The sequence below is a fragment of the Notechis scutatus genome, chromosome 8, assembly GCF_049901735.1.
Source record: "Notechis scutatus isolate UNSWTSFEM ecotype Mainland chromosome 8, rNotScu1.2, whole genome shotgun sequence".
NCBI classification, from domain to species: domain Eukaryota; kingdom Metazoa; phylum Chordata; class Lepidosauria; order Squamata; family Elapidae; genus Notechis; species Notechis scutatus.
This window is the reverse complement of record NC_142016.1, coordinates 8,487,480-8,508,969: the sequence shown is the minus strand read 5'-3', so window position 1 is coordinate 8,508,969 and position 21,490 is coordinate 8,487,480. Positions and strand designations below refer to the sequence as shown.

General features: G+C 41.2%; 1 protein-coding gene across 1 annotated transcript in view; it reads right to left on the bottom strand.

The window, feature by feature from the left end:
• The window catches only part of CLSPN (claspin), a 41,354-nt gene extending 28,470 nt beyond the window's left edge, over positions 1–12,884 (bottom strand). Inside the window, exons 1-9 of the mRNA XM_087970391.1 lie at positions 12,861–12,884; positions 10,609–10,738; positions 8,579–8,967; positions 7,581–7,742; positions 7,183–7,260; positions 6,920–6,992; positions 6,469–6,577; positions 4,286–4,833; positions 1,703–1,894 (exon numbers count right to left, since the gene is read on the bottom strand). Of these exons, the coding sequence (XP_087826517.1) occupies positions 1,703–1,894; positions 4,286–4,833; positions 6,469–6,577; positions 6,920–6,992; positions 7,183–7,260; positions 7,581–7,742; positions 8,579–8,967; positions 10,609–10,738; positions 12,861–12,884 (1,705 nt within the window). The remainder of the gene's footprint in view (positions 1–1,702; positions 1,895–4,285; positions 4,834–6,468; positions 6,578–6,919; positions 6,993–7,182; positions 7,261–7,580; positions 7,743–8,578; positions 8,968–10,608; positions 10,739–12,860) is intronic.
• Positions 12,885–21,490: the final 8,606 nt, after the last annotated feature.

The following is a 21,490-nucleotide window of genomic DNA, read 5'->3' as shown; positions in this document are numbered from 1 at the left end:
GGGGGGGGGGGGGGGGGGGGGGGGGGGGGGGGGGGGGGAGGGGTCCTTCCCCCCCCCTTCTTGGTCCGATCCCGATCCCAGCAGTTCACGGGCGTTGGTAGCATAGTCGGGTATAGCGCGATACCTGCCCCTATATTTGGGGGGAAAAACAACTTATCTTATGTGCAGCCAGAATCTGAAAATAACATTTAACACAGCACAGTACTTAAGGAAAATGGTTCGGTTGAGATCTGCATATGTGGGACTGATTGGGGTAGATTGCAGGGATGACACCGAAATATAATTTTATCATATTTCATCTATATCTTAAATTATTGTATTCTATTCCAATTTCATTTTAGACTATATTTTATTCCAATTTCATTTTAAATTGTATTTTATCCAATTCTACTTTAAATTGCTTTTATCAAATTTTAATAATAATTTATTTGTGGAACTCTGCGCTTTGATATGGCCCAAGGGCTAACCAATAAATAAAGATTTAAGATTAAGATATCCTTATGCTTTTTGCTATGTCAAACACAGCTAGGAAACACTTTTTTTTTTCTGTTGAGAAAAGAGAAAGGCCAAAGCTAACAGGGGGTTGGGACATCCCTACATACGCCAAGAAGGCTGCAAAAGCTTAAAAAAAATAGCTTCTACCAGAGCTACGATCTGGTTTCTTGACGGGATGTAGAAATGAGGTCAAGAGCTGTATGTAATTAGTCCAAGGGGCTGTGGGTGGCCTCCTCTCATAGCAGTTCACGTGATTTGATTCATCATTTGGAATTCGGCTGGTCACCTATTTAAACATGTCTTTAAGCAGGAATTCTAAACAATCTTTATCAATACCTACCAATATTTAGATACGGCCATGGTAATGAATCGTTCTGATGAAATAAACGGACACAACTTTGGGAAGGTTTTGAATACAGGTAGTCCTCGACTTACGACCATAATTGAGCCCAAAATTTCTATTGCTAAGCAAGTGGGTGAAGTGAGTTGTGCCCCATTTTGTGACCTTTCTTACGAAATGAAAAATGGCAGTTCTTAAGTTAGGAACAATGGTTGTTAAGTGGATCAGGATTCCCCCTTTGATTCTGCTTGTCAGGACGCAAAAGGGGATCCGATGGCCCTGGGACCCTGCAACCATCATAAATACGTGCCAGTTACCAAGCGTCCAAAATTCTGATCATGTGACCACAGTGACGCTGCAATGGTCTGTTTAAGAATGAACAACAGTTATAAGTCAAGTTTTTCAGCCGCGTTGTAAATTTGAATGGTCACTAAATGAAGAGTTGTAAATCGCGGTCTACCTGCCATGTTTTTTTTAGGATAAGTCTCCTAAAGAGATACCTCCCTTCTTCATGAAGGTAATTCCCAATATTCGATTTCAAACTTTAATCAAATAGAAATCTACTGTCTAGTCAAAAAGTGCTTGATGTTCATTCAGCTAGAGGTCCTTCCCAACACATCATTTTAAAAATGAATCTATGTGTATTTTAACTCCAGTTTAATTGTCTGACTATTCTGGTGGCTGTGTTCGCACGACACAGATGAGTTAAGACTTCAAAATTTTATAACTTCCTAGCCTGCACAGAGTTGAACTCCAACTCACACTGAAGGGAGTTTGCTTAATTAACTCCCTTTGTGTCAACCCTCCTGGATCCAAGAGAACCAATCCTATACATTAAAACCTGAATCTGCGCTCTCCTAAGCATACCTGGTTTAGTCCGGGCAGCATCCTCTACCATCTCTGTAGCCAGCGTTACTGGTACCACGTCGGCTTTCAGCTCCTCCTTGCCATCATTCATCACTTCTTTACGAATGATATTCACGCTCACCATTCGTTCTGCCTTTGGTTTGGCTGTGTGAAGTGCATGCTTTACAAAGCGTTCTTTCAAAGCTTCCAGTTCTACAAAACCCAAATAAAAATGCAAAAAGAAATTTACTAGAATCTTTTGAACAACATTTATAACTTTTTTTTCATTTTTTAAAAAGCCAATTCAATACTGGATTTACCCATGACTCAAATTCTGCAAAGTTATCCACTCAGCTTCTTTATATTTCTGTTACAGATAGGAGGAAACAAATTTCTCTCTTGAACAAATCATAAAATACCACAGATCTAAAAATCAAGTCTCAAGATAAAATCAAGATAGAAGATGCTCAAACATTCTTTTCATTTAAGAGTAATTCTGTTATTTGAATGAGGATACCACAAAAGGTATTCTCCACCTGCTAATGGTTACATTTATATTAGCTTCTGCAAATTAGGAACTGCTCCAGTCTATCATAATAGGAAGTTTTTGCAATAGAAAAAAAAACAAACCATTTTTACCATTTCCTTCTCTTCTTGCTATTGCTATGTGCCATAATGATTATCATTGATATCTGTATACAACAATTTATTTTAAATGGGTAAACAAACGAGAAAATGGCTTTCATAAAGTGATAAAATATTTGGAACTATTTTTCTCATAAAACTACTTTTGGAAGTGTTCCTTTATTGGAGTAATTTTTGCTGCTTGATCTTGAAAAAACAAATTACCTTGTCTTTGCTTGACTCCAGGAGGGCAAACAGCAAATATCGGGCAGAGAGAAGTAAAACAACAACTCATTGATTGGTTGGTTATTTATGAGAGTGATCTCTCTGTCTTTTTAGTCAATGCTTTTTTCTGTTCTTGCTTTTGATTTAAATTGTATATTTAAGTTCCTCGTGTTAAAGGAATTACAGGTAATCCTTGAATCACAAAGCAGTTAAGGCCATAATTTCCATCACTAAGCAATGCAGTCAATAAAGCACAATGTTTAGTGATGAGAATCCTTCAGTGCTAGGTTGCTGTCATTAAGGCAACGGCAAAGCTAGCAGGAAGTTGCAAGTCCTGGGCACAGGCAGGTAAGTGGCTGTGGCTGAGGGAGGGAGGGCACTTGAGGGTGGGGGAGAGAGGAAGTGCAGCAAGGGTCAAAGAGAATGTATGGATAGGGGAGACTTACTCCACCAACTTGTGGATTCCCCTGCTGGCTTCCCCATTGGCTTTCTGGGGAAGCTGGCAGGACAGGTCACAGTGATCACATGGCTGTGGGGAGATTCAATCGATCATAAGTGTTAGGGATAACATTGATCATAAGTGTTAGGGATAACATACCCTAACTGGTTTGGGTAAAAATAATAAATAAGTTATCATAGTTTGTTGGTTAAAGTGTGTGTAACTTTAACTACAAGAATGTAATTAAGGGTGTGGTTGTAAAGCACCATAAAAGAAGCAAGTCAATTGCAGCTCTCTCTCTCTGGCTTAATGATCCCTAATTACTGGATGGATTGATGACTGCGTTTTTCCTTACTGGAACGGAGGAGAGAAAGGAGTGTTGATTTCTCAACGGAGAGAAGAGATAATCGGACTGATTTATTGTAAGTGAACTGACATTTGCTATTCAACACGGACTTTGCAAGTTGAGTATCCTCGACTGGACTGACTGAAATGATACATGACTAATGGACCGTTTATTTTGACTATGCTATAATTCCTAATGGAATAAACTATATTTTTGATAGCACAAGCGTATCTGCTTTTTACTGCATGTTAACTAAAATACAAACTTATCTCACACATTTACCTGTCTGCCTATCTGACTACGCTACACATTCTGTTTAGTTTGTTTTCCTTAACACTCGTTGGGGAATTCAGGCTTAACAATAAGTACAAGTGGGTTGCCAAGGACCTTGACTTCAATCACATGACCATGGGTGATGTGGCTGTAACCATTCGTTCAGCACCACTGTAATTTTAGTCATCGACGTTATAAGCGAGAGGTCCATGGTGCTCTCTTGAGCGTGGTTGTTTTCTCGCAGACATTTCATTACCCAAACTAGGTAACCTCATCAGTGCACTCATGAGGTTACCTAGTTTGGATTATGAAACGTCTTCAAGAAAACAACCAGGCTCAGAGAGCACCAAGGGCCCCTTCATGTCAACCCTGAACTACAAATATTTTCCTTTATTGGGAGTTGTAAGTCGAACGAATAGTTGTAAGTCGAGGACTATCTATATGTGAGCTTGATAGACTGATTTGACAAACTATGGCATCATCTCCATTGTTTCAATCAATTGTCTCAATCAATTGTAATTGCTATAATTTAGTATTTAAAAAAGGCAAAAAAACAGCAATTGTTTAGGAAAAAATGCAAATCTTTCCTACCTCCCTGTTAACCTCTCAGAATAAATTGCATGGAGTAGCTTCTACACAGAGCCTTAGCAGAGCTATATACATAACAGCAATCTAACCAGGTTCAGGGTTACCATACCTCTGTTGAGTTCAGGTTCGTCAAGGTCAATAAATGTCTCCATGCCGGAACATAGCTTAGGCTTAATACTCAAATCCACCCCCAGTTTCCGTAGCCGATCCAATCTGGACTTTTTTATCTTGTCACCAGGAATTTCCACCAGGGGCTCCAAGCCTTGAATGGGTTCTTGGGCCACCACAGGCAATTCCAATGATTGTGCCTCTCTTTCTTCAACTATATTTCCTTCCAGTTTCTCCTCCGGTGGTTTGATGGAGTCAGCAGGGACTTCATTAAGCTCTCCTTCTTTCCTGGAATTCAGATCGTCGCTAAATTCTGTTTTGGAATCATCATTCTGCTTATCTACTTCAGAGCAATCTCCTATCAAATGTTCTGTTTTCTCTGCAGAAGAGCTGCCAAGACTGGCAGCCAAAGGATTTGCAAAATCTAAAATTGGCTGGTCCAATATTCCTGGCTGGAGAGGCTGTTCTTGTCCATTGTTATGGCAGCTGATACTGGAATTCCCTGTCACGTTACCTTCTTTGAACGAGTCAGGTTGAGGTTTCATTGATCTGTTTATCAAGACACAGATACATCAGCAACGTCCTTTTTTCCCTTGAACGCAAGTCAATTCAAAATGTGAGACAATTAAGCTGAAGTTACACAGAATATAAAAGAAGGGACCTATATGAATTAAATAATCATGATTGGATTATTGCAAGGTGCTCTACTTGAGGCTGACCTTGCAAACCATTCAGAAGCTACAGTTGGTGCAGAATGCAGTAGCACAGCTAATGTTAGTATTATAATGAAATGTGTGGATGGATCTTGGAGGACGAGGGGAAGAGATGCTGCCCAGGAAACAATCAGACAACAGAAAGGCAAACCCCCAAGGGCTTAAAAGTCACACAAAGATAGTTAGGGAGGATGCACCATAATGGACTAGACTGAAGGTTAAAAGTGACAGTAGTAAGTTTGTACCTTCAAATTTGCAAGATTCTGTTCAGGTAGCCTTACAATGAAATGAATTTAGCTCAACCTGAGATGTTTACCCAGAAAGATTAACTCCAATGCTCCATGACTTGCCCTGCTTACTTGTTCAAGGTGCTGGTTACCATCTATAAAGACCTTCATGCCATATGGAACATTTTTCTGACGAATTGTTATCTCTCATGGATTTTATCTGTCTAGAAAGGTCAGGCAGAGGTGATGCCTTCTGCAATTACATTCCCCACCCCAACATTCATATGGTTCATACCCTAATGATGTCCCAGCGATCTTTAAAAATATAGTTGCTCTCCTAAACTTCATGTAGGGTAAAATTTGTATTTTATTTTGTGAGGTATTGTTATTGAGATGCTCTAGTTCCTTTTGCTTGCTTTATTGTTTTAAATTGTAGCTTGCTCCAGAGGCAATCTGGCACCAAGCAGCCTCCAAATCCAATTCAATCTTATTATGTTATATATGTTTGACAAAATTACACTTCATAATTTATGAAGCAGCAACAGAAACTATCCACTTGTGCGCAAAATTCCAGAACAAAGAAAATGTCTATCAGGTCACAGCAACATGCCAAATTAGTAAAACTTTCTAGCTCAGAATAAGTAACAATTATAAATACAAGAATACTCTAAATGGGAAGATTTTCATATGCACTAATTGGGATAACATTTATTCTGTACTTATGTACACACTATAGTTTGAATAACAATCTTTTGAATTAAGAAACAGTCAAACCCCAGTAATGAAAATTCAACCAGGTATAAAAATCAAGAAAATATTATCACAGCACTATATAGCACATGATTTAAAAGGGACAAGGGCAAACTGTGGACTCTGAATTAAAGGAATTCTTCAAGTTTATCCAGTTTTATCCAAGGAAAACAAAGAACATTGAGAAAGTTTCTCAAATTAAAAACTATGCATATTTGCTTATTTTATATAGCATTCTTGGGATGTTTTTGTTAAGCCAAAAACCTGGGACAGGCAGCAAAAGTCAGTTCTTGACATTTATAATCTTTTTCAGAGACATCCCTTTGATTTTTGAAATTGCAGCAAGCATATTTTCATACCCACAAAATGTAGAAATACATATTTTCTTTTAGAAGCTGGATCGTGCATCCAATTGCAACTTATGCTGTTCCAACAGTGTCAGCCAAGAACGTTGAGAAGTTAAAAGAATATGAAAAAAAGGAAATTGGACTTACTTCAGCAAAGTCATTGCACTTCCTTGGAAAGAAGGACGAGGTTTATGCTTGAAGAATTCCTGCACGCTTTTGGCCTCTGGCAGGTGATACGGTAGTGTCATTGCGGCTTCTACCACAAAAAAAAAAAGAAGAAGAAGAAGAAGAAAATCAACCTAACCAAACCATTAATTGCATTATTAACATTTGTAACATCACTTTTAATTTAGCAAAAATGCAAGAGTATCAAAAATTATGAAGCTGATCTTCAGCATATACCAGAGTGTTCAGTAGATTACAGGTAGGCCTTGACCTTGCTCTAAGAATTAATTTGATGCGTTTTTAGGTAAATTACACAAATGACTTGACAATAGAGCCCTTTTTTGGGTGGGGGGGGAGTGCATAATTACAGTGTAATACAAAAATTGCCCCTGGGGTGTCTTTAAAGCATTACAGAGCCTCAGCATTTTTATACCTCTAACAAGACGCTGGCTCTCACTATGCAGCTGCCTGTTTTCTTCTTTTGTTAACTTGGCTGGTTTCAGCTTCTAAATAAAGGAAGGAAAATCTTGGAATAAATAGCTTTAAAAACATATTGTGAAATGTTAATTAAAAATCAGACAGGCAGAAGATGGAAGACGCATATGCTACCGTACGAATCTCTTAAGTTAAACAAAAACTGGGAAGAAAATAAAGCCAAGTATAAATCAATATGGGGGGGGGGGGGGAAGTACTTACCCTTTTTCTAGATTCTTTTAAAAGTGGTCCCTCATTTTCATCCATCACGTGTTTGTAATCCTCACTCTCTGAAAATAGCTGTTTGGAAGCAAAAAGGGAATGTTAATTTTCATCTCATACTTGAGGGACAATGGGATTCTATGGGAGACAAAGGACAAGAAATGAAAATTATTCCAACATAGCCAAATTGCCTCTTGGTTAGGGATTCCGGGATTTTTTCCCCTAAACAAGTTGTGTAGTCTGATAATAATAATAATAATAATAATAATAATAATAATAACAACAACAACAACAACAATGATGTCGTCCTTGAGGACTCCAGTGAACAAAAATGCCAAACCCACTCTAGACATCTGGCTGTGTGATAACAACAACAATAACAACTTTATGCAACCCACCTTCCGTTTTTTGGTTTTCACTTTCTCTGCAGTATTTGACATTTCCAAATTCCCAACTTGAAAAGGAGAGCCATCCTCTTCCTCCTCCAAGCCATTGTCAAAGAGCTCTCTATCTGTCAGCAAACACCCACTGTCATTAAAAGGAAAGTCTTCACCGTTCTCCTAAGAACAATGGAAATAAAATACAGGAATTCCAGTGAAGCAATTCAATTCCATAAATGAGTTTTTCAAACCAGCCCCCAGTCCTGCATAGGCTGAACTGCAATTCCTAGCTTCACGTCTTTCAGATCTGTTGAATTAAAGTCCTCAGACAGTAATGTGGTCAGAACCCATGACTAGAAACTAAGTTGGGGAGGCCAACGTGAGAGAAAATACCACAAACCTTTATAAAAGGTTACACTGGAACAATGAATCACTCCACTCTTCCCCACCAGATGCTCTATATATAGCCAAACAAAATAGACAACTTGCCCATTCATCCTAAAACACCCCTAATCTAGCCAAGTCTCAGTCTCTTTTCAATCATTTCTCATGCACTACGTCACAGTGGATTTACAAGCAGTGGGTTTTCGTGAAATCAGGCTTTCAATCAATTGCATATGCCAAACATTTTCATGTCTGGGAAAACCATGTTAAAGTGATTCATGTTTTTCATGTTTCTATGTGCAATGCAGTTGTTGGCAGTTGTTATTTCGTAGAGAGAGGAGTATGGGTATTTTAGAACACGGGCAAAGCATTTCTGTGTAATGAGAGACAAATCCTTAAACGGATGCTCATTTTTGCATCTGTTTGGTCTAGTGCAGGGGTCTCCAACCTTGGCAACTTTAAGCCTGGCGGACTTCAACTCCCAGGAGCAAAGCTTGGCTGGGGAATTCTGGGAGTTGAAGTCTGCCAGGCTTAAAGTTTGCCAAGGTTGGAGACCCCTGCTCTAGTGTGCTCTAGATCATACTACAAAATGATGCTAGAGTCCTCAGCCATTGTCTTACTTCCCATCATACCTTTTGTTCCTGTGCATTTTCCTTCTTTCTTGCTTGCCTTGTGGTCTTCCTCTTCTTCTCTTCCTTTCTCTTCCTTTTCCTTGAGCTGCTCTTTTCTTTCGTTTCTTTCCTGTTCAAGCTCTTGTCCTCCCTCTTGGGGTTTCCCAGCTGAAGCTGTGGCAACAGGTTCTCCGTATCGCTGTCGTTACTATTCACCCCAGCTTGGCAGGAGAGGCTGTTGTCTTTGTTTTCCTGTACCGCTAGCCAGTTATACTTTTCCTGGGTGCTTTCCGCCTTGCCAGCTGCAACCTTCAGTTTCTCAGGGGTGCCGTCTTCTCCTTCACTATTGCTGTCAGCAAGCACCCTCCTGCATTTGATTCTCTTACGCATGCAAATCTCTTCATCTGAATCTGCCCCAAATACATGACACCAGGTTCATTTACGTGCAAAGCCGTAGTTTGTTTAAATCTAGTTTGCCATTTCACACCATTCACTAAACCATAGTTAAGTTTGCATATTTATTTATTTCATTTAATGTTTCCTACCTCTCAACTTTAGAGAAGGGCTTTGGGACAGCATACAATTTAACCAAAATAATACATTAAAAACTGAATAATTTAAGATTAAAAATGTAAAACATTATTTTTTACATTTCACACGATGAGCCACGGTGGCACAGTGGTTAGAGTGCAGTGCTGCAGCTACTTCCGCTGCCTGCAATTTGGCAGATCGAATCCCACCAGGCTTAACGTTGACTCAGCCTTCCATCCTTCCGAGATGGATAAAATGAGGACCCAGATTGTTGGGGGCAAAAGGCTGACTCTGCAAAATGCTCAGAGAGGGCTGGAAAGCACTGTGAAGTGGTGTCTAAGTCTAAGTGCTTATTGCTATTATAAAATTTCAAAAAATGGAGAATTCCAAGATGGGGAGACAAGAAGTTAATACAAGTGGGGGGGGGGTGTCACAGGGCCAACCAGCCCCCCAGTTGTGTGGGCCCCTGTGTCCTCCATGCAAGGCTACACAACCAAGTTTTGACCCCTTTGTGGAAGGCCAAGAGATCGGGGGCTTTCCTCACCTCTGAGGGCAAGATGTTCCACAAAGCAGGGGTGGTAGCAGCAGAAAAGGCCCTATACCTAGATCCTGCCAGTCGAAATCCTTAGACATACCTTCTGCATAGACTGACTAAAAATATTTTATCCAGAGGTTACAGAAGAATTAACAACTCCCATATAAAAAGAACCTTTCAAACTTTTGTAAGGTGGCAAAAATTATTATTGGTGGGCTGCACTAAGAAAAAAAATACATTCTCACACACAGACCCAAACCACATTACGTAACATTAGGTTAACAAACAAAATTGAAACTGTATTCTAATGCAGTAGTCTCCAACCTTTGTGGCTTGGCAGCCTGGCTGGGGGCGGGGGGGGGGAACCGGGCCATGTGAATGGCGGACCAGCACACAAGCAGTGGGCCAGCATGCACAGCTCAGCTGCAAGTAGCATTGCGCATCCATGCTGGCCTACTGCTCACGTAAGTTGAGCTCACACAGCCCACTTGCAAATATGCCATGGCCCAGTAGTGGGACGTGGACCAGCGGTTGGGGACCCCTGTTGTAGTGAAATTATACCCAAAAGATACATACCTCCTCCCTATACGCCACCAGAGGAAATGATTATTCAGAAAATAGCAAGCTGCACAGAAATGGATAAACTAAATCTAGCACTAAATAATAAAGAACTATCAGAGTACTATATGAGTTGGAACTGTTGGTATGAGTGGATAGACCAAAGATAGACTATATAATAATAATATTAATAAATTGTAAATGAGGAGGAGTGACAATAGTAGATATTCGCACTAAAGATTAATTGCAAATATGCCACAAAATGATGTGATAAATAAGAAACCACAAACTGTTGATGCAATCATTTTTAATTGTTTTACCCTTTTTTCTTTGTTTTTCTTTCCTTTCCCAATCTGTGTGTGTGTTGTTTGTATATTTTAACTGTAAAATTTAATAAAGTTTATTTTGTTTAAAAGAAGATACACACCTCCTTCGTCAACAGATGCAACTCCCTTGCTTATCTGGGACCGGAAGCTCATTTCACAGCTGCCTTGTCCACTGTCTGAATCACTGTCAGAGGTACTTTGAGTTTTCACATCCTGGGCATTCAAATGGAACTACAGTTCAGGAACATCGGTAAGTATGAAAAGATAAGCACATGCAACATCCAGTATTTAAAAAAGAAGGCAAGTATGGCATTATTCATTTCTTGTCAGATTCAACCAGGTTGATTTAGCTTTAGTACATAGATTGCATTATACTTAACGATTTTTGACAAACCTAATTAACTGGATTCACTACTACAATATACCATGAAACGTGGTTTACATATCACAATACTGGGGGAACACATTATGCTAAGAAAAGCAAAATATAAGAACCCAGCACATCATTTGGGAACTGAAGCAACATTTATAGCTTTTATATTCTCTGGACATTGTTTAATGGTAGCTGTCAAAACCAGGATAAGGGTTGGATTTATTTAAAATTATACTTTATCAGTATTGGAGCTACAAATTCCCTAGCTTTGCTTCAAAATGCAGACATTTGGTGCATAAAATACATCCAAGTAAAAAATTCTAATTGAATTTTGTGATTGCCCCAGCACTCTTGTGGATCTTTCTTAAAAAAAGAGAGAGAAACCAGCTCCATCCATTCATTGCACTACTGTAATCCAAAGCAACTTTACAGAACGCCAAATGAAGTTTGGCAAAAATTCGGGCCCAAATCCCTCCATCTTGCCCAAGTCTCAATTGTCACCACAAGACTAATCACAGGCTAGGTTAAGTCAAACTTTCAAAGAGCTTAGATGGATATAAAAGCCATTTCGAAAATCTCTATGCTGATTCCCCTTCCCCCCAGTGAAGATCAAATAGAGGAAAGAACATTACAAATGTCACGTTGAAATTTTTCAGGAAAGTGGGGCATAAACAAAACTACCAAGATTTCAGAATTGACAGTTCCCACCTATCAGAGGGACCATGCTCACGGATCATACTAGTTAAGAGTTTCTTCCACCCTGATTTGTGTACTAAGCCTTAGTTGTCTTTTAGGTTGCCTATTCTGTCCTCTATAATTGCTGGCTGAATGTATAAAGGCAGATAGATAACTCCACAAAGCATCCATACAAAGTCTTTTTATTGGTTCATCAGGCATCCTCAATATAACTTACAGTTACATTGAGATTCATCTCAACGTCCAACTCTTTGCATAGCTGACTTTCTGGTGGTAATCTTTCATCCCCAAAAAGGAGGAGCAAGGGGGTTGAGGCAGCAGCATATTACTGGGTTCCAGGCAAGAGTGGAGAAACCTCCCCCAACCCACCAAGGGTCAATTCAGTGACCAATCAGGATTACAGATGTGGCCACATGACATGGACTACATTTCCCAGGATACCTTAACTACATTTACCATGATGCATTCCCTTAAGGGGAACAGCTCCCAATTCCTAACTAACTATCCCAATTCCCATTAACTATATACTGGCTGGACATCACATTGCCTAAACCTGCCTTCTAATTCACCGTTGAGAATTCACCCTTCTTGCTAAGCTAACATTTCCTGACTTTGTGCAGTATAACATTTAGAATAGAAATCAAGCCGGAGACCCTGTATCATTGCAGACAAGAGGCTGTCCAGGCTCTTCTAAAAAACCTCCAGTGATGAAGCACCTGCAACTTCTGAAGGCAAGCAGTTCCACTGGTTAATTGTCCTCCCTGTTAGGAAATTTCTCCTTAATTCCAAGTTGCTTCTCTCCTTGATTAGTTTCCAACCATTGTGAATCTGGGCCTCGAAACACGTCTTTTTTTCCAACACGTAAACACACATACACACACACACACCTCTTCATCCCCGTTTTCTCCAACCCGGAATGCAGGAAACCAGGTTTACTGGACCCGAACTCAAAAATTCCGGACAAAGCCTAGATGGCATTGCCGAGCTGGGGCTCTGCTGCCACCTAGGGGTCGTTTGGGGGGCTGCCCTAACCGCTGTCCCCATCTGTTCGCCCCGCCACTTTGGAAACACCACCAAGATAGCCAGAACACCTGAACGGGGCCGCCCTTGGCATGCCGGGATATCGAAGCGGAGCCGCAGTGCACGCCGGGAGCCGTAGTCCCGGGTCTCTGAAACGTCTATGAGGGAAGATCCCCCCTCCCCCCCGACAGCCGAGGCAGCTTCTTCTCCGCCGGTTAGCGGATAGCTCTTCCCAGCCCCGCGCCTGACACCGGTCAGACTCACCTCTCCCGCCGCCGCCGCCGTCATGATAGCCGCCTCCCGCCTTGGCTAAGATGAGCGACCGAGCCCCGGAAAGCGCCAAAAGCTCAGGGAAAAAAGCTGCGTTTGAGTCTTCGCGCTCTTGCTCGGCCTTTGGCTCCGCCTCTCCTCCCCAGCCAGTCACAGCTGGCCTCCAGCCTTAGGGAGCCGCCCCTTTTCGTCCCCATTGGTCAACAGCTTGGGGCGGCGATTCTCCGGACCAATGGTCCAATCGTCTTTCCTGTACGGAACCGCCCTCGTGGAGGCGTATCTTGGATTCGTGGGATTTTAAAAGTACCTTGAAGATGTTTTCGCCCTTTTTGACGTTTTTCTTCTTCTCTTGATAAAAGTATTAAATATATTATGTCAAACCCGGCCTCTGTGCAATTGTATTAATATCCAAGTGGAGGTGGAAAAGGAATGCAGAATCCATCTTTTTTGCTTCTTTGAAAGATTATGGCAGTTCTCTTATAGGACGGCTTTTTTCAATCTAGGGAAATTTAGGATGTATGGATCTCAATACCCAAAATTACTCAGCGTGCTGGGGAGTTCTGGGAGCTGCAATCCACATATCAAACTTCCCAAGGTTGAAAAACATCCCAAACTGCTAAGAACTATGAATTTGGCCTCTAAATGCATCTACCTTCAGCAAGATGTCTCCACTAATAACAGAATAGATAAAACAAAAAATGAACCATAATCGTTGAGTAGTTATATTGTAGAATGGACACCTTGTGAGCACACCCTTGCTAAATTTTCAAATCCAATGTTATTGATCTTTCATGTGCCTCAAAACAGAGTTTTGGGTCCAGCTAGTCCCATGCTTTCCATAGGCATATTTTCCCCTTTAAAAAAAACCTCTTACTGTACTCCCCAGCAGCTTCATTTTTTCCCCTGGGTGCTCCGTTGGCATACAAATATTGCCCTTTCTTTTTCCTGTTCATTGACTAGGACATTTTACTGCACCCTCCTGCTTAGGATTAATGCATTAGCAGAAATATGTGGAATTTCAATGAGGGATGAGAAATCTTCAACCATCAAATGTCCTTCCCATTATTTTATAGAAGTGTTTTTCAATCTTTGCAACTATAACATGTGTCACTGGGGAATTCTACAGATCGAAATCTATACATCTTAAAGTTGCCAAGGTTGAGAAACACTGTTTTATGGGATGAGGGAGGAAGGTAAAGGTGTGCACGTATACATACACACACATGCAGATATACATACATTTTAAAAACTAATTGTTTAACAGCTTATATGTTGCACTATACATTGTATGTTTCTTTTTCTTATGTTCCTTTCCAACTTTTTTTTTCAGAAACCACATAAAATGCTCTGTCTAACCAATGGGGAAAAGTATAACATACTAATAACATTTTATTCTAAATAAGCATAGAAAATGGGGAGAAGAGAGTAAAAACAAAAATATGACATTTCTACAGATGCTCTTTGAATCAATGGATGGAACAATGGGTGGAAACTGAACAAGGAGAGATTTAACCTGGAAATAAGGAGAAACTTTCTGACAGTGAGAACAATCAATCAATGGAACATGCAGAAGTTGTGGGAGCATCATCACTTGAGACTTTCAAGAAGAGATTGGACTGCCATTTGTCAGAAATGGTGTAGGGTCTCCCGTTTAGGCGGGGGGGTTGGACTAGATGACCTGCAAGGTCCTTTCCAACTCTGATTATCTGTTACCTGTAATCTCTCCAGACTTTTCTGTCCTCATCCATGTTCAGCAGTTATCTGATTTATTTCTGGCTCAACCATAGGATATAAAAATCAACAGCTTCCTAATAAAAGCTTCAAGGAAGCAGACCAGCAAACTTTCCACAAAAGATAAATCTATCCTGTGAATATAAAATACTCCCTTCCAGTAGCCAACTATTTAACTTCTGAAGATGGAAGCCACATCATGTTTGTAAGAATTTTGATCATATATAGGTTGTCCTCAATTTATGATGTAGAAAGTCAGCACCCATCCACCCTCCTACAGAATTAAATTTTGGGGAATTTGGGGAATATTAAAAAGGCAGAATAGAATATTTTCCATAAAGGGGGAAATCTTAAGGGAGGCAGAAACCAGCCCGAGTCTCCCTGCCCCCAAACAGAAATTGAGGAGGCTAGCTTTTAGAAATGCAGATTTGGTCATCCATTCAGAAAGATGGGTCAGACAGAAACTCTAGATAAGCAACAAGCCAAAGGTTGACAAGATTAGCTCACACAAACACCTAGGATTTGCATTTCCCCTTTTGCTAGCCATGACCCCTACATGACCCCATAGGAATCCAGAAGGTAAAAAATCCACCCACTCTCAACTCCATTTTGTCAGCTGTCCCAGAACTGAACGCTGTGTGTGTGTTGGTTCTGTTCACCAATAAATGGGCCTTTCTTTCTTAAGCAGCCTCCATTTTATTCCTGGCTTGGAACTGGAACTGGATTTTTCTTCCAACAGCGACTATAATCGAGATCAGGATCTTTGTTGCTAAGCAGGGCAGTCAAGTGAGTTCCACCCAATTTTACTACCTCCCCCCATTATTAAGCAAATCACTGCAGTTGTTAAGTGAATTGTGTGGTGTAATTAAACAAATTTGGTTTCCTCAATTGATTTTGCTTGTCAGAAGTCAGTTAGGAAGGTTGGAAATGGCAATCACATGACTGAAAGATGCTACATCATATATACATGCCAATTGCCAAGTGCCCAAATTTTGATTACATGGCCATGGGGATGCTGCAATGGTTGTATGAGAAAACCGTAGGTGACTTTTTTCAGTGCTGTTGTAACTTCAAATGGTCACCAAATTTCTTGCCATTGTATTCAATCTGAGTGTCCATTATTATATCAATACATAGAATGGAATAGGGGGTCAAAACAGGGAGCGAAATCCGTCCTTCCTTGTCTTGTTTTGAGTTTCTTTGTTGCTCACTTCCAGACCCTAGGCTAGGGAAAGATTGCTTAAGGCATTGGAGCAAAGGGAAGTAAGCTGAGACAGTGGGGTTTGTTCCCTTCCACCATGTTTTTCATAGCATAGATGCACATTCTAAGAGTAAGATTGCATGGAGCTACTCCCCTGATCCTGCGTAAAGTTGCCACCAAATTATAATTTTGAACTTGACAGAAAGAAAAAAAAGATTCAGGACAATTCTATTAGTTTTATTTACTTTAAATTAAACCTCATTTTAGTTCTGACTCGAGTCAGTTGCCCTACTTATAATTTAACATGTTGTGTGGATTGAATCAATTACTGTTTATTCAATAAATCATGATGAAACAAACTATGGCTGAGTACAATATGCTTATGAAGCCATAAAGAATATTCCATCCAACGTGTGATTTATTTCCAGACAGGACAGGAATGCTAAGCTTTCCCCTAAGTCTGACTATAGATCAAAGCAATTAGGAAATTATTTTTTTCTAAATAAAACTTTAAAACCTACACAGACAAGCGGATTTCTCTCTGGAGAAATGTAAAAGTTACCAAGAGATTTTGTAGTTAAATAAACAAGAGAATGTACAAAGGAAAGCATTCTATAGATCCTGCTTGAAAAAAATGTTTATTTATTAGAATATAAATGTCATATTTGGTTTGTCAGCAAAGACAAATTAGATGTAATGTTATTAAGTTTTTCTATGGGAGTGAAAAGCTTGTCTTTGCTTGCTTGAGAGCTGGCAGCACTGTTCTTCAGAAAAGAAAAGAAAAAAGAATGATATATGCTTAAAAGCAAATATTTGATTAGCCTTCTTTGTCTGGGCACAATTCAGATATTTTATTTTGGAACTATAACTCTCAGAAGTTATAATCAGTAAAGTCAAGATTGAAATCTGCATTAGAGGAAAATAAAAAGAAGAGATAGATAATATCTATCTGGTTATAGCAGACTATTATTCTGCATTCTAAGGTCTTATAATTACAGAAAATGCATATACTGTACAAATATATATTTTTTGTGAACTTTCTATGAAGTTGGTTTCTTCTGTGTGTTCTTCGATAACAGTGCCTAGTCCACAGTGACAGGAATGTGGTACAAAAACCAAATTAAACGTTTTCATTCTCTTCTGGGCAGGAAGTTCTAGTACATTACAAACAACAGAACACCAACATGTTGTCTTTTAAGTTATATTTTGTGGCTCAAATTATAATAGCCTACTTCATATCTGCATTAGTCTCCATGTCACGCTGAGCCAAAAATAAACAATACCTGCCTTAGTCTCCATGTCATGCTGAGCCAAAAATAAACAATTCACATTTGTTATGTCTCATTCAAGAGTTCAAGGTGGTGTAAGTAGCATTTTATCCCCAAAACAACTGTGAGAAAGGCTGAGTTGAGAAAGTGTGATTGCCCTAGTTTCCTTCCATAGTTGAGGGTGGACTGGAACGTGTGTCTTACTGCTCCTAATTCAGCACTTCATTTGTATACTACACATTTGATTTAGCATTATAAATACAGGTAGTCCTCGACTTACGACAATTGAGCCCAAAATTTTTGTTGCTGAGACAGTTGTTAAGTGAATTTTGCCCCATTTTATGACCTTTCTTGCCACAGTTGTTAAGTGAATCATTATTAGTAACATGATTGTTAAGTGAATCTGGCTTTCCCATTGGCTTTGCTTGTCAGAAAGTCACAAAAGGGGTCAAATGACCCCGGACACTGCAACCTGTCAGAAAAAAAAGAGTCAGTTGCCAAGCACCTTAATCATGTGACCATTAGGATGCTACAATGGTGGTAAGTGGGAAATATGATAGTAAGTCACTTTTTGCAGAGCCATTATAACTTCGAATGCTCACTAAACGAACTGTTGTAAGTTGAAGACTACATGTACAACCATTTGATTAGTGACCATTCGACTTTACAACAGCGCTGAAAAAAATAACCGGTCCTTGTACTTATGACTGTCATACTAGCATCCCCACTGTCATGTGATCAAAATTCAGAGGCTTGGTGACTAGCACGTAGCAATACCAATAGCACTTAGACTTATATACCCTTTCACAGTGCTTCACAGCCCCCTCTAAGCAGTTTACAGAGTCAGTTTATTGCCCCCAACAATCTGGCTCCTCATTTTACCCACCTCAGAAGGATGAGTCAACCTTGAACCGGTGTGGATCAAACTCCTGGCAGTGGGCAGAGTTATCCTGCAATGCTGCATTCTAATCACTGTGCCACCATGGCTTGCTTGCTTGCTTGCTTGCTTGCTTGCTTGCTTCCTTCCTTCCTTCCTTCCTTCCTTCCTTCCTTCCTTCCTTCCTTCCTTCCTTCCTTCCTTCCTTCTTTCCTTCCTTCCCAAGCAATACCAATAGCACTTAGACTTATATACTGCTTCCCAGTGCTTCCCAGCCCTCTCTAAGCGGTTTACAGAGTCAGCCTCTTGCCCCCTAAAATCTGGGTCCTCATTTTACCCACCTTGGAAGGATGGAAGGCTGAGTCAACCTTCAGCCTGGTGGGATTCAACCTGCCAAATTGCAGGCAGTCGGCAGTCAGCAAAAGTTGCCTGCACTCTAACCACTGCACCACCAGGACTCATGGATTTGTAATGGTTTCAGCATCCCAGGGTAACGTGTTTATAATTTGTTATCTTCCAGATTTTAATAAACCAAGCCAATGGGGGAAGCCACATTTACTTAATGACTATGTAGTTCACTTAACTGCCGTGATTCACTTAACCGTGGCAAAAAAATGCTGTTAAAATCAGGCATGATTCATTTAACCACCGTGCTCAGCAAAGGAAATTTGGATCCTGATTGTGACCAAAAGCAGAGAACTTCCTGTATATGATTGAGACTGTCACGGTCATTCAGTTTCAATCTACCCTACTTGTTGCCAGGCTATCAAAGAAGACAGAAGTATTCCATATAATCCAGAGCTATTTGGATTAAATTATGATAAACAGTTCCACTCACTTTAATAGAATCTAGTGTCCAGAAAGCACAATCGTGATTGGGCAAAGGTCCTGGCATGAGAAAAAAGGAGAATTCCCAAATGCTAGGAAGAATATTTTGGGACTCCTCCCTGTTTTAATTTCAGTGATTGCTCTGCTTTTGCGTGTCAAAAACTTTGGCATGCCAAGACATCCACAGGATTAGTAATCATCCATCAAAAACTTTCCAAAAGCTGAAAGTTAAATATGCAATATTGTGCTAGAGTTTATATAATTATTGTTCGGGTTGTTTTGTGTAGTTTGACATCAAAAGAAAAAAGATCTTACGCTGCATACCTTGCAAATACTGTACGGAGTGCCATTGTTTATTAAATCTCAAGACTTATTTGATGGTCGAAACGGGTGAATTGTCAAGAGAGGGAAAACTATAAAATGTTTGGTGAGGGTAAGCTAGGATGGACCTCATTAGTAGATGAATTGGATTCCTTCGTGGAGATATAAAAACTATGCAATCCCAGCCAGCTTCCAGCAAGCAAAATCAATGGGAGAAACTGGATTTGCTTAATGACCACATGATTTATTTAACAATAGGCAAAGAAGATCATAACATTGGGTGCAGTGGAAAGAAGCTTGGAAGCTCCCACAGATCAGCAGCCCTGAAGGGTGAAACCTGGGCAAGAGGGAACACAGTGAAGAGGAAAAGGTACCAACTCCTGGCAGGAAATCCAGTTTCCCTCCACCCTGCTCAGCAAAACAAAGCAAACTGGGATGATCCCAATCAGCATTTCTCGACCTCGGCAATTTTAAGATGGGCAGACATCAATTCTCAGAATTTCTCATGGAATCGCTGGGGAAGTCTGCAAAGTTAGGGGAGTTTTATTACATTTATTAGTTATTATCATTTATTATTACAGGAGTTGAAGTCCACCCATCCTGGAGAAGGAATTCTGGGAGCTGAAATCCATCCAAGTTGGTTGGGGAATTCTGGGAATTTATGTGTATTTTTAATATTTATTTATTAAACTTATATGATGCCTCACCTAGAGGTCACTCTAAGCAGCTTACAATCAGTTAATTCCCCAATGATAACATCAAGATTTTGGGAAGTGATAGTACCACTCTATACTGCACTAGTATGGCCACACTTGGAATACTATGTCCGGTTCTGGTCACCCTGCTCCAAAAAAAAAAAGATGCTGAGAGCCTGAGACCCCAGAAAGGGTGCAGAAAAGAGCATCGAAGTGATAAAGGGTCTGTAGGCTAAATCATATGATGAACAGCTAAGGGGGCCACTGGTAGGTATGTTTAGCCTAAGGAAGAGAAGGCTTGGGGGTGACACAATAGCCACCTTCCAATACATGAAGAAGAGTTGACACAGGGAAGTGGACATCGATTTATTCTCCGTAGCATCTGAGGGCAGGAGAAGCAGCAAAGAAGCTCCATCAGAGGGGCATCCAACCTGGACCACAAGGACTGCAGAAGGCGCTGAAGACTTGGTTCTACCAGTGGGTCTGGGGAACCCAGAGCAGGATGGAGCCCATTAAATGGCTCTTGGGATCTGCTGTTGTCGGGTCAGGGGGTGGGAGTTGGGGGGCTGATTTTGTTATCTTGTAGTATATTAATTCATTTGATATTTTTTTTTGTTATTCTAAATTGGTTTTAAATGTGGTTTTATATTCTGTAAACCGCCTTGAGTCACCATGGGCGAATAGGCGGCAATATAAAGTCAATAAATAAATCCATTTCCTTTGAGAACAATTAATCAATGGAATTGCTTTTTCTCCTGGAGTTGTGGGTGCTCCATCACTGGGGATCGGATGACCAGGATTGTGTTAAGGACTCCTGCCTTGGCCAGGGGGCTGGACTAGAAGACCTTCAAGATCCCTTCCAGCCCTATGATTCCATGAAAAACAAGATAAAATATTGTAAACAGTGACACTATAACGGAGTCAAAATTGTCAAACACGGGGCAAGGCAAGGCGCACACAGGAAGGAGATGGGGAACGGGAACCTTCCCCGCTGGCTGGGGAATTCTGGGAACTGAAATCCCATCTTAACTTTGCCACGGTTATGAAACACTAGCCTCAATCCATCCATAAACCTTTCAATTTATCCTGGCTGGACGGGTAAACCCGCCGGTTTTTCTGCTCAGGAACGGCCATCGCTTCCTTGTGGGGAAGGGGCGGGGGGCAGGAGAAGCAAAAATAATAATAATAATAATTAAGGCGGCGCTAGGCTTCTGGGGAGAAGCGCGCGCGCGCGCCCACATCCGCGGCTGAGGCGAAAGGGCCGGCGCGTCCCCGAGGCGCGTCCCCGCTTGCCCGCCTCTCCTTTCCCTCGTCACGAGGGCCGAAGAGGAGTGAAGAGGAGAAAGGGGCGGGGCTGGGGCGCGCGCCCGGCGGGGTGGGGGTGACAGCCTGTGAGGTGCCTCAGTTGGTCCTCGCGTTCTGGCTAGCGCTGGCGCGCGAGCGGGCGGGCGGGTTCAACTACGCGCAGGCGCGCGCAGGCGCAGCTGCAGGGGGCCGAGTTCGAGGCGGCTGTGGCAGGGTCCACCGCGCTGAGGCGAACGCACATTGAGAGTTTGGCTCTGGCTCGGCCGCCTCTTCAGCCCCGGACCGGCCTCTCGCCGCTCGCTCGCTCGCTCTCGGGGCGGAGGCGCGCGCATGCAGGCGCGCTTGTGAGGCAGACGGAGCAGGAGGAACAGCAGCAGCAGCAGCAGCACCAGTCGCCG